Genomic DNA, 13,369 nt, shown 5'->3' on the forward strand with positions numbered 1-13,369 from the left:
ACTGATCCTTGGATGATGGGCAATTAGAATGATACCATATTTGGCTATTGTAAATACTGCTGTTATAAAGCGTTCAGACATGTCTATTGTATGTTGATTTCATCCCTTTGAATATATGCCCAAGAGTGATACAGCAGGGCTATAATGTACTTTTAATTTTGAGTTTTAGGGGAATTTCCATACTGATTTTCAGTGGTTATATTAGTTTACATTCCTACTTCAGCAGTGTGAATTCCTGTCTCCTTACATCTTCACCAGAATTTTCTTTTATATAATTTCCTGATTGGGATGAGATTGGGAATCTTGGAGTCATTTTTATTTACCTTCATTTTTGGTCAACGATATCAACCTTTTTTTATGTATTTACTGGTCATTTACACTTCTTCTTTTGAGAAATTTATGCTTAATTCCATCACTTATTAATTGGATTATTTGTTCTTTTGATGTTTAATTTTTGAGATCTTCATTGATCTTTTTTTCTGGTGAATAGCTTGCAAAATTTTCCTCTTATTTCTTGTGCCTTTAGCATTCAGGATTCCTTCATCTCCATCCAGTTCATCTGTTTCTGACTTTCAGCTTCATGATACTGGTGGCTGTTCTCTCTACTATGCTTGGGCCAATTGAATTCTATTTATCTGGGCTTAATTTTAATTACTACTACCCTATCTTGATAATATTTGGGTTTCCTGTGCCTCAGGGACCGAGACTATGATTATGGGAAGGGAGAATAAGGTCAAAAGCAGAAAGACTGGGAGGGAAAAATAGGATAGTAAGGATGTGATCAGAGCCATGGAGACTGATTCATTTATGTCTTGTGTATACCAAGCGAGTGGCCCTCTAACATGATGCAACAGAATCCTCTGTTGCTTGCTCCCACCAGATGGCCAGGTCCAACCTCCACAGTTTCTGATCCTGGAGGTCTGGGTTGGGGTGCAGAAATTTGGCCTTCTAACATTACAAAATGAGGAAAGCTGGTAGTATTGACCCATTCCTAGACATAATCATGAAACTCTGGTAGAAGGCAAAGGAAAGCCAACTCGATGCCCTTGGAAGTCCTTAGGTTGACCAGTTGACTCCTTCTCCAACATAGCTATTTTGAGAGAATGTGTATATGAAATCCCTTAACACCTTCCTGTTGAAGATCAGAATCTCATGCAGAGGTGTAGGGTGAGGCCAAAGGTCCTGTATTCTACCACAATTTTCCAGGTGAGGTAGAGGCAGCCAATATTGAGGAGAATGCTTATAGAGAATGCCTGGCTCTGTAGATCTCATCCTCAGCCTGCATCATAGCAGGGCCAACCTCTTCCCAAATTGAGCCTCCTTTCAGTACTTCAGGGGCAGAGATGCACCAGCATTTTCTTACTGGTCTCTGTATCGTTGTTAACGTTTACTGAACTCAGGAGATTGATACTTCTCAATCTAATTCTCCACTCTTTGGTCAGCCATGGAAGCATCAGCAACAAAAAGGAAAATAGGAAGTCAAATGTTTTATTTTCAGGGATTTATTAATTCTCAATGCAATGCAACTGGTAGAGAGCAAAATAAAATATGAAGATGATATCCAAATTTAAGACCACAGCATAAGAGCAGAGTATAGACCGTGAGAAAATCAAGAGTTAGATAGAATTTCTGGCCTATTTCAAGTTCTGAATTTACTCATTGTCAGCTGTTTGTGTTTAGCCCCCTTGCAGTAGAACCAGATGGGCTTTTCAATTTGCGCCATGATTGATGTTGCAGCTGTTGGCTTCATGGTTCTTCCGTGGCCAGCTGATCCTTAGAAACAGCAAAATGACCATGGGTTCCAAGCAGGAAACATTCTTCCCCAATGTCTGTGGCATGCAGATAAGTGTGCATCCCATTCTCTTCATTTCTTTAGAAGTCTTTCTAAGGCATTCTGGGAGATTGCATTTTGCTATATGTCCTGAAAGTCCCTTACAAAAGAGAGTAAGCCTCATGGTAAAGCGTTCCCCATGATGCTGAAGAGTCTGGTTTCCCGATTGCCTTCAGTATATAAAACATCCCTAATGAGTGGGGTGTGGACTGAATGCTTTCCTAGCCTTACTTCCACCTTGAATCTGCCTAGTGGGTGGGCTGGCCCTGGGGGAAAGGAAATTGGGAGTGAAGCTTTCTCAGTGAGGAGCCACTCCCTTTTCCTTCCCATAAAGCAGAATGGAGCCTTGATCACCTATAGGCTTATGGGTGTTTGTGGGCTTTCTGAATGATGGACTCAAATATTGGAAATATCTGACTCCAGTGTACAGTGGCTTGCAAAGTCTGAAATACTGACACTGGTGCTTTACCAAAGCAATGGCCAGCCCCTCCTGGTATCTGGGTCCTGGGGGTGCTTGTACTGCTTTGCCTTCCACCTTTTAAGAAACAATGGCGTGTAGAAATGAATAGTACATGGGAAATCATATGGAGTGAAGCTAGCACTAGTCTCTAGACTGTCTGACTGGATCTATGGGATAAAATCTGATCTCTTGTGAAATGTGGGTTTGAGAAAACATGCTCACGGAGCACAGAGCCTAAAAGTTTCAGATATTCCTAGATATACAAGAAAATAAATTCCTGGGGAAATTAGACAAAGCACATTTAAGGTAATAAGCAAGGAGTGAATCAAAGTAGCTCCTGTTTTGCATATTGCTGCAAAAATTAGATTGCATGCCACTAACCACACTGCTTTGAACTCACCAGTTTTCAGTTGCTCAGAAGTCATTGTCATAAGAGTAGTCTTTTTCTCATGAAATATATGCTTTTATAGCAAATAAAAGAAATACAGAAGAAACAGCATGTGCTTATCTTTTGTATGCATTGTGCGATTTTCTTGTTCTATTTTTATTGGTGCCAAAAAAGTTCCTTCTTTCAAGGGTTTTGCATTCTCCTTTGGCCTTTTTGCTCAAAGCTAGAGCCATACCTCCACTTCCAGCTTTCTGCTGGTTAATTGGAGATAAGAATCTCATGACACTGATTAAAATATTTTGCATTCATAAGCTGCTTTGTTAAGTGGCAATTCCTTTGCACAGCCTCCTGAATAGCTAGGATTACAGGTGTGCACCATTAGTGCCTGGCTAGTCTATTTTCTAAACTAGGAAAACCTAGTTTCATAACTGTATCTAATCAAGATAGCAATCATAATCCATCAGATGTATTTATGCAAAGAAAATGTTCAGAATTCTGATTTTTCAAGATTAAAGCAAACACTATGCAGATAGTTCGATGATGAGATATTTTCATTGTTGAACTTCACACATTAAAAAAAAATTAAAGTATAAATTAAAATGCATTTGTAAAATAACTTTAAAACATATAGCTTTGTTTCCTTTTCTTAGCTAAGTAATTAATGTTTTCCGCACAGGCTTTGCTGCAATTTTTTTTGTTGTGCAAGGGGATAGGAGGAGCTTTCATTGTGGCATTTCTATGCATGCACACAATGTACCCATGTAAAACTCAGCCCATCTCTCCCTCTCTCTCATACCCCCACATCCCTTGCTGTGCTACCCTTTTAAGTTTCTTATCCTGTGTGCATTTGAGCCCTCAAGGTAATACACAGGAAGTGCTGCCAGCAGTCAAAGCACACTTGGTGTTTTCAAGTAACACTTGAACTTCTTGGCTTCTTGGTAAGGAAGGAACTGCTCTCTTCAAGGACAGAGAAGAGAAGTCCTTTAAAATGTGTATTGTGTCTTAAATTGAAATGTAATCTTCTGTGAAGAAATACTATGTCAAAAATAGTCTAACTGGGCATAAAAGAACCTTGATGAAACATAGGCTTCTGTTTGGCCAGTGGAGATAGCTTTTTCTTCCACATAGCTGAGATCACATACATGCGCTACTATGGCTTGTTACTGGTCAAGATCAGTATCATTTTGCCGGTGCTTGTTTTGGACCATGATCCTCCCAATCTTTGCCTCTCCAGGAGTTGGGATTATAGATTTGAGTCACCATACATGGCTTAACTTTGTGGCTCTTCATTCAAGGGAATCATTAACGCAAATAGGAAACTGTCATGTTTCAATTTTACTGAACTCTGAGGCATAGCATATCTTGTCCTTCTAAAACGAACAAACAACAAAACAACAAGAGTGAGTCAACAGGACCTGAGACTGTCAGCAATGGAAAACACAGGTATTTCAAACCACATTATAGTTGTTGTAGATGTATCAAAATATTCTTCACATTGGTCACCACTTTGAAATGGTAAGTCTCGTGTGTGTGTGTGTGTGTGTGTGTGTGTGTGTGTGTGTGTGTGTGTGCTTGGTCTACTTCCAGGGCTTAGACTCAGGGCCTTTCATTCCTCATCTGATGCTCTACCACTTTAGCCATGTCTCCAGTCCAGCATTTTTCTGGTTAATTGGAGATGGAGTCTACAGACTTTCCTACCTGGGTAGACTTCAAATCCAAATCCTCCAGGCCTCAGATTCCCAAGTAGCTGGGATTACTTGTATGAGCCCCCAGCACTCCACTGAAATGGTGGTTTTTAAGTGATACCCCTACAAGACTGTGATTTAAGACATTCATAAAGAAGCTCTGTTTAATCTCACACTTTTGCCTTTTGTATTCTTTAATAACAATTCAATACAAGCTATTTCCTTTTTTTATTATATATTATGTTTGATCTGATGCTTTATTAGAAGGAGACAGAATCAGAGACAAAAAACAATGTGCCTGGTGGAGAAAAAGTCATGAGCCACAGAGCAGAGCCGAGACAAGGGGAAAGCATCCTCTATGAGGACCTGTGGGAATCCTGGAGATCAGCAGGATGCAGGTCTTCGAAGCTTGAGTGAGAAGGTGGGAAGCAGGCTCTGGGTCCAAATTCTATTGCAGCTGCTTGAGATCAAAAGCTGTCATTTGAGACCACAGCAGAGGAGTGCAGTGGTGAGCATCTTCAGGGAGGAATGGAGCAGCAAGGAGCTGAGCCTCTCCAGGCAGCACTTGAGGAGTAGATCACCCAGGTATTGACAGCAGACAAAGAGTGGGAAGAGGAAAGAAGCAATGAACAGTCCCCGGTCCAAGTATACCAGATGCAGGAGCAGAGAAACAGACAGGAGGGCAAAGAGAAGAAAGGAACAGATAAAGGCACAAGGGGGAAGGATGATGTCAAAACAAAGCCTATGGTTTCAAACTGGGAGGAGCTGGGAGGGGGAGGGACCTTGAATGTTAGGCAATATGAAGATTAGGTTGTGGGAAGCCCCTCTAGGACATCCCTACATGCCCCAGTTTCCTGTAAGGGGAATGAGTGAGGTCACCAAAGGGAGGGATGTATAGAGGTAGATGAGGAGTCCAGGCAGAAAGTGGGGGGAAGGAAAGATGGCTCCCCTAACGGGTGGTTCAGGAGATCCAGAACAGCTTCCTGGAGATGCACAGGGGAGGAAAACAAGACCACATGTGTTACCAAAGTCATGGGAGGATAAGTCTTGGGAATAGTGAGCAGGACAGCCAATGTTCAGAAGCATCTGGAACATGAATATTGATTCCTGGGCTTAGTTTTTAGGCTCTGAGGGCTGTAAAACAGTCATCAGCAGCAAAATAGTCCTCTTAGCTGACCTGCAATGAGAATGTGGAGGTCAAGGAGAGTGGGCATGCATCATCATCCATAGAGAGGACATTGAGCATCCTAGAGCATCCTCGCCCTGTGTGGGGAGATGTGGAGTGGGGCAGGGCTGGAACAGAGGTCAGGGGATTTTCAGTCAGTGGAAGGCGTCTGCCCTTAGATGGCTCAGAGGAAATGGTCCTTCCCAGAGGTGGCCCTGGAAGGCAAAGGTGATGTGAGCTGAAGAACAGAAGTTAAGCGAGGAGGCATAGGATAAGAGTACCTCTGGGTGGTGTCCATGAGTGTCCTGCAGGGTGGCCTAGAGACTGCCACATCTTTGGGATACCTTGCTCTGCTCCCATTCAGCGGCTGTTCTAGTTTCTTTCTGAGAAAGCCTCTTCATATGGGCTGGTTCCAAATTTCCCTGGCAACACTGAGTTCACTGTGGACTTTCTGGGTCCATTCACACCCTTCCAAGTTCTTTCCTTTGGGCTCAAGAAAAGCCAAAAAGGACACCAAACAAAAAACAGTAGTGGTGGTAGTGGTGGTGAATCAGCTAAAACCCCTGTGAGATTGGGACCCTTCTCATCCCTAGAAGTCCCCTAGCCTTTTCCAGCCTGGCAGGCTCAGATCCCTTCCCCCACCTCACCCCTCCACAACCTTAGAATGGCTCTGGGCTCTCCCTCTCAGAAGGGTGCCACCCCCTTTAATGCTCTCTTGTAACCCTCTTGACATTCTTAGCAACTAGACAAGGGCCCCACACTTACACACTGTAAATGATGCAGTGAGTCCTGTCCAGTGTTTTGTCATGTCAAACCAGGGAGTATTTGCCTTTGTTGTGTGTGCCAGTACTGGGGCTTGAACTCAGTGACTGTCTCTGAGCATTTTTGCCCAAGACTAGCACTCTACCACTTGAGCCACAGCTCTACTTCCTGCTTTTTGGTGGTGAATTGGGGATGAGTCTCCTGGGCTTTCCTGCCCCAGATGGCTTTGAATGTGGACCCTCAGATCTCACTCAGCCTCCTGAGTAGCTCCGATTACAGCCACTGGCATCCAGCCATTCTTGCCATTTGGGAGGATTTTCAACAGTGCCCACAACAGTTCATGCCAATATCAACGGCTCCTGACTCCCCTGAGGGGGAAGGCAGTGTTGGTCTCTGTCTAGTGCTCTTTTCTTTTACCTTCCCAGGGAAGGTCCACCTCACTGAAGATGCCTGCATTCCCAGGGGCCCCCAATCCCCACAATCCCTCCAGTGTTCTTGTCCTCTGGCTGGGACAACTTTTGACACCACAGAGCTGCACTTAGCCATATTCAGAAGCTCTGCCAGTCTCAGATCTCCCTCCCATCGTGGCTACCTGTCATTTTCTCAGTGTTCAAGCCCCATCTTTTTTTTTTTTTTTGAGGGGGGGTCATGTTTAAGTCGAGCCTCTGCTGGACCAGGGAAACAAAAGAACACCCAGATAAACCGTGAAACCCATGCTGAGCTTCTTGAAGGCGAGCTTCTTGCTGTAGAGCCAGTCATTCACATCCCTGTCCCCCTCTCTAGCCCTCACTCCAGCTCCCTCTCTCAGCCCTGCAAGTTTGGAGCCCTCCAGCTTCTTGCTTTTCGTTTAGAGTTCAGCAGCGCCACCTGCTGGCGATTCGCCGCGAGCGACGAATTGGCGGAGGGTGGCTTTTAATTATTATTTTAAGTTTGCCACTCTCTGCTTTGTTTTGAACCCACTCCTCCGCATTCCTGGCAAATGACTAACCCGATAAGACTGAAAGTGACCGATTCCCACCCATACCTCCCAGATCCTGCGTATGCACGGCACCGCCCTTCTCCGACGGTCGGTGTGCCGCAAGTGTTACTTCGTTGCCCATCTGTATCCTTTAGTCCTCTTCAAAAGGAAATCTCGACATGCAAGGAGGATCCAACTGGGGTCCACAGCGCCTCCACGCGGGGACGCCCAGACTATTTCCCTGTGGGTGCGAAAAACAGCAGCCCGAGCTCCCGGACACGCCCGCCCCGCCCTGGCTCCGCGGGAATTCACGTACCACCACTCAGGACGAGTGACAGGATCTCAGAGCCCTGACAGTGTCCCCGCGACTTTCGCTCGCGACGGTGTGGGGCGTGGCCTTCGCAGGGCCTGAACCGGGGATTCCTCATCCCTAGCCATCCCTAAACTGGAGACGCCGGGTTGGGAATAGGCTGGTCCCTCCAGTTTCATCCAAGTGTCCTCTGAGACCAAGATTTGACTAGGTTTGGTCCAGTGCCATTTCTCCTCTCCCTTCTCTTCCTCTCTCCTTCCCTCCCCTTCCTCCCCTCAGCTCTCTTTCCCTGCTCTGTCCTATACAATGGTCTTTATTGAAACTCATTGCCTGGGTAGACGCTCGCCCCCCACCGACGTCGTTTTTGTTCCTAGCCCCGGAGACCTGTAGGTGTTGCGCACGACCCCATCCCATCCGCGTGGGTAATTGAAAGCCCTCTCCAAGCTTTCTGGTTCCTAGAGCCCTCCTCGTAACCCAGGCTTTCCTTGAATCAATGGTACCATTGACCGGGGAGAGGGGAGGGAGTTAAGGGATTGAGGAGGGGCTGCACACGCTGGACCCCGAGTGGCCAGGGCGCGAATTGCCTTGCTGACAACGACGTTCTCTTCCCCGGCGGCTGGGACGGCGGGCCCCGCCCGCGGACCTCCCTGCGCCCTAGCGGGGGTGTTCTCATCCCGGCGAGGTGATCCTAGCAGGGGGGCGGGCACAAGGCGCTTGGAGAACCCAGTAATCCGAGAATGCAACCCCAGCCCATCCCACCAGGCACTTCCTTCCTTTTCCCGAACGTCCAGGGAGGGAGGGCCGTACATTTATAAACTCCAGCCCCAGCTGGGACCCGACATGTCAGAGGCCGCCTAACCAGGACTCTGCGCCGCAGCCACAAGTGTTTGGGCTGGGATCGACGCGAGCGGCTGTCACCGGAGGTGTCTCTCTCTCCGCGCCGGATTCGGATTCAGTCACAGCCCTCGAGCCTTCTCTGGAGCTTGCAAGCAGCGCCGCACAGGGCAGTATGCTCGGGGTTCTCCTTCTGGGCGTGTTGGCTCGGGCTGGTCTGGGGAGCTCAGGACCCATAGAACCTCAGCCTAGCGGCAGCCAGTGCATAGAACACGACTGTTTCGCACTTTTCCGGGGCCCGGTGAACTTCTTGGCTGCCAGACAGGCCTGCGAGCGGCTTCAAGGACACCTGATGACCGTGCGCTCCACCGTAGCCGCAGATGTCATCTCGCTGCTGCTGAGCGGCGACAGCAGCGTGGGCCCCGACCTCTGGATCGGTCTGCACCTTCCACTGGGCTGCAATGTCCCCTGGGATCTGGGGGCTCTGCGCGGCTTCCAGTGGGTTACAGGCGATAACCACACCAGCTACAGCAGGTGGGCGAGGCTCGACGACGACGGGGCGCCAGTGTGCGGCCCGCTGTGCGTCACCGTGTCGGTGGCAGCGGCCTCGGTGAACGGCGAGCCGACCTGGGAGGAGCGCCAGTGCGAGGCGGAGGCCGACGGCTTCCTCTGCGAGTTCCACTTCGAAGCCTACTGCCGGCCGCTGGAGGCGAATCCCCGAAACCAGGTGGCCGCCCCGATCTCCAGCACCTACATCACCCCGTTTGGGGCCCGCAACGCGGACTTCCAAACGCTTCCCGTGGGCAGCTCCGTGGTGGTGGAGCCCCTCGGCTTGACGTTGGTGTGCTCGCTGCCATCTGGCGCTGCGGCGGGGCGCTGGAGTCGCGAGGCACCGGGCGCCTGGGACTGCGGTGTGGAGAACGGTGGCTGCGAGTACGCGTGCAATACCAGCGTGGGGACACCCAGCTGTTTCTGCCCGGACCACCTGGACCTGCAGGCAGATGGGCGCTCCTGCTCGGTAGCCCCCACGCAAAAGTGCACCGACCTCTGTGAGCACTTTTGCATCAACAACGCCGCCGAGCCAGGCTCCTACACGTGTATGTGCGAGACCGGCTACAAACTGGCAGCGGATCAGCACCAGTGCGAGGACGTGGACGACTGCATGATGGTACCCAACCCGTGCCCGCAGCGCTGTGTCAACACCAAGGGGGGCTTCGACTGTCTCTGCTACGAGGGTTATGAGTTGGTGGACGGAGAGTGCGTGGAGCTCTTGGACCCGTGCTTCGGATCCAATTGTGAGTACCAGTGCCAGCCTGTGAGCCCAACTGAGTACCGCTGCATCTGCGCCGAGGGCTTCGCGCCCATCCCTCAGAAGCCGCACCTGTGCCAGATGCTCTGCAACCAGACGGCGTGTCCCGCGGACTGCGACCCCTACAACCCCAACCACTGCCAGTGCCCCGAAGGCTTCATCCTGGACGAAGGTTCTATGTGCTCAGACATCGATGAGTGTAGCAACGGGGAGTGCCGCAAAGGGGAGTGTCGCAACCTCCCCGGCTCCTTTGAATGCCTCTGTGGGCCCGACTCCCCCTTCGCCGGCCAGATCAGCACCGACTGTGACCCCATCGTTGTGAGTAACAAGGGCGATGATGACGGCTCTGGGGAGCCCCCGTTCAGCACCAGAATGCCTGCCTCCACCTTGAGACCCCCTTCCGCAGGGGCCGTGCATTCAGGCGTGCTCATTGGCATCTCCATCGCCAGCCTATCCCTGGTGGTGGCCCTTTTGGCGCTCCTCTGTCACCTGCGGAAGAAGCAGAGCACTGCGCATGCGGAGTTGGAGTACAAGTGTGGGTCACCTGCCAAAGAAGTCGTGCTGCACAACGTGAGGACTGAGCAGGTGCCGCAGAAACTCTGAAGTGGTCTTCCCTCTAGGGGTCCAGATGGGGCCCTGGTCTGTCCTTCCTTCTAGAGACTTTCTCTTCTCCCTGACCCCCAGCTTTTTACCCTCTGGAGACTCAAACGCACCCTAGATGGCATGGCACCTGGGGAAGACCTTGCTCCATCCTCCCGTGTATCTGAGGAGCGGAGGTTTGGAAGGAGAGTCCCAGCCTCTTCCATGATGCTATAAGACGACTGTGCAGAGATGGCAAGTTTATACTAGGACACAGACTGCCCCATGTCTCAGGCCTTGACTGTGTGGGCAGGAAGGGTGGGCAGGATTGCTCGATAGCCTTGGGGGCAGAACTTGACACCACACCATGTGAAGACCAAGATATTTATTTTTTTTAACTATTTAGTTTTTTATTCCTTTCTCTTGTTTTTTTTTCCCTACCTGTATGCCTCCGATACCCACTTTCCCTTCTCCTTGTCCCTCTGTCCCTTCTCCTATTCCCCTCCCTTCCCTTTCTTCCTTCCTCTCTCCTTTTCCCCTTCTCTTCCCCTCTCCTTCTGTCTTCCCTCTCCTACCTTTCCCCCTCCCCTCCCAGCCTCACTCCTACTATACCTGACCCTACTTTTTTCCCTTAAGTTGTCTGTCCAGGCAGAACTTCCATGTCAAAGAGAAACAAAAGCACACACACACACACACACATACACACACACACACACACACAGAGCCAAACACAAACACATCACTGAGCACATTTACTTTATCGCCCTGAATTGCTAATTTATCTTGAAATTTCAGGCCTCTAGAGCAAAAAAAATTTTAAACAACAATATATTTTTTAAACGATAGTTAAAATGTGATGGGTGATCAGTAAATTGTGGAACTGTCATAAAAATTAAACCCAAGGAGTTTCCTTTTTAATCTTTAAAAAAAAAACCATGAGCTTGAGATTTGTCATTATCATTTTGAATTGAAAAAAACCAACAACAGTAATTACTGTCAAGCATTTTATGTAGTTTTGGTTGATGTTATTGATGTTGGCTAGTGTCAAGAACGTTCAGGTGCTTGCTCTAGACAGAAAAAAAGAGCACATGTGAGATGATGGTTTAAGAAAGTTTTGAGCTAATGCTTCATGCCAAGTTGCTTCCTAGTTGTTTTGTCACTTGTCCAAAATAAAAGCATCTCTACTGGTTGAGGGTGGGGAATTTCAGAGGTTGGGAATAGAACTGGACAAAGTCCAGTTAGGGTCTTGTCTTCTCTTACTTGGAGAATCTTTCCCATTTCAGAGGGACTTTCTAAGCCATCTAAGCATTGTCCCTGGACAAGAACTGGGGCCTCCCATGGGAGCTGGTTTGAAATGCAGAATCCTAGGCTCCACCCCACCTCATCCATGAGAAACTACATTTTAACAAATCCACAGGGGCTTTCTCCAGTCATCTGAGGACAATTGTTCTAGACAGTTTCCAACTTTCTGGAGAACATTAAGTAAGGGTCAGTAATCAGTAGCAGGCCACATTAGGCCTTTTAGTCTGAAGAAACTGAGGAATTTTTATTGCACAACTTTTGCTTTTCTGTTAAGAAAAAAAGAAAGAAAAAAGACTAGGTACATACCTGTAGACATTTCTACACAGGGTTGAGAAGTTCTTTGGTTCAGTTAAGCTAGGAATGAAATCATGCTTCAGTGTATGGAAAGAATGTATCATATGAGTTTATCTTTTTGTAAGGTAAAGGCTTTTTCCTACTATTTTATAAAGCCAGCCTATTTGTACATAGTTATTTATTTATGGGAGTTAAACTAGAACACAAGCAAAACCCTTGCTTATGATGTCACATGTACAAAATAAACAGATGACAATGTGCTCTTGGATGGTGTGTCTGTTCCCTTTCCCTTCCCCTGTTCCCTCAAGACATATCATTAAATGGGAGTAGTAAACAATGCAAATACCATAGCTACAGTAAAGACTGGTCAGCACCATACCACTTTCATGCCAGTTAGTTATGGCACCATCTCTGACTTCCAAGTATTAGTCCAAAGAAAAGAATATCCTCAAAGTAGGACATGTTATCTCAGTGGGCACTATGATTTATTTTGTTTTCTTTTATTTAAGCATAACTTCAAACATGTTGACTTTTGTCCATGTGTTTTCAAATATATTCTAGAGTCATATGTTGGGATGAGTTAAAGGAATAGACTTTCTTGGGACATCTCTGGAGTCCCAGCTGTGTGTCCCTTTGCCCCCAATAGGGCACTACCTGTTCTCTGAGATATCCAAACTTTTAGGAGGTATAAAGTGTCTATGGATTAAATTAAAATAATGGTTTCTTTTTTTTTTTTTTTTTTTTTTTTTGGCCAGTCCTGGGCCCTGGACTCAGGGCCTGAGCACTATCCCTGGCTTCTTCCCGCTCAAGGCTAGCACTCCGCCACTTGAGCCACAGCGCCGCTTCTGGCCGTTTTCTGTATATGTGGTGCTGGGGAATCGAACCCAGGGCCTCGTGTATCCGAGGCAGGCACTCTTGCCACTAGGCTATATCCCCAGCCCTAAAATAATGGTTTCTAACTACCAAGATCTCATGTAGTGTCAAACTAGCTTCATCTCTGTAGAGATTAGAAAAACTGTCTTCATAACACAAATTTCCTGGGTCCTTTTCCCAGAATGATATAGCTGGCTGAATTGTACATGGAGGTACATAATAGACATTTTCCTAAAGCAGATATGGGAGGGTCAGCAGAGTTCAGTGTGTGTGTGTGTGTGTGCACGTGCGCGCATGTGTACGTGAGTTTGTGTGTATGTTGAGGGGGTATAGTTCAACTTCTACATCCAGTGCCCTTGGAGATTGAGCAACCCCCTTCTGGAGTTCATCAAGTCCAGGTGAATGAAGAGCTCAGTGGGTGGAGCAAAGCAGGTGCAGATAGATAGTGGTGGAAGTCCAGAGTAGAGGGGAAAATATCCTTTATGCATAGGGGCAATTCAAGTAGCTTTAATAGGAGTATGATGGGACTGAAAATTGTTTGAAAAGGTAATAGCCACTTCAGACTTAATAATCTCCCCACCCCCACAAAGGGGAAACCTGCCAGTACCCAACAGAGCTA

At 47.7% G+C, this 13,369-nt stretch overlaps 1 protein-coding gene across 1 annotated transcript; it reads left to right on the forward strand.

Moving 5' to 3' along the window:
* The first annotated feature begins 8,254 nt into the window (after positions 1-8,254).
* On the forward strand, positions 8,255-12,634 carry Thbd (thrombomodulin). Its single transcript, XM_048348707.1, has 2 exons — positions 8,255-10,386; positions 12,603-12,634. Exon 1 carries the CDS (start codon positions 8,569-8,571, stop codon positions 10,303-10,305), a length of 1,737 nt encoding a protein of 578 aa, XP_048204664.1. The 5' UTR covers positions 8,255-8,568; the 3' UTR covers positions 10,306-10,386; positions 12,603-12,634.
* The last annotated feature ends 735 nt before the right edge of the window (positions 12,635-13,369 follow it).

The sequence above is a fragment of the Perognathus longimembris genome, chromosome 6 (genome assembly GCF_023159225.1).
Source record: "Perognathus longimembris pacificus isolate PPM17 chromosome 6, ASM2315922v1, whole genome shotgun sequence".
In the NCBI taxonomy this organism is placed as follows: Eukaryota; Metazoa; Chordata; class Mammalia; order Rodentia; family Heteromyidae; genus Perognathus; species Perognathus longimembris.

What these genes read in the sequence shown, in the direction of transcription:
- Thbd (XM_048348707.1), top strand. Translation starts at nt 8,569, where the DNA reads ATGCTCGGGGTTCTCCTTCTGGGCGTGTTGGCTCGGGCTGGTCTGGGG.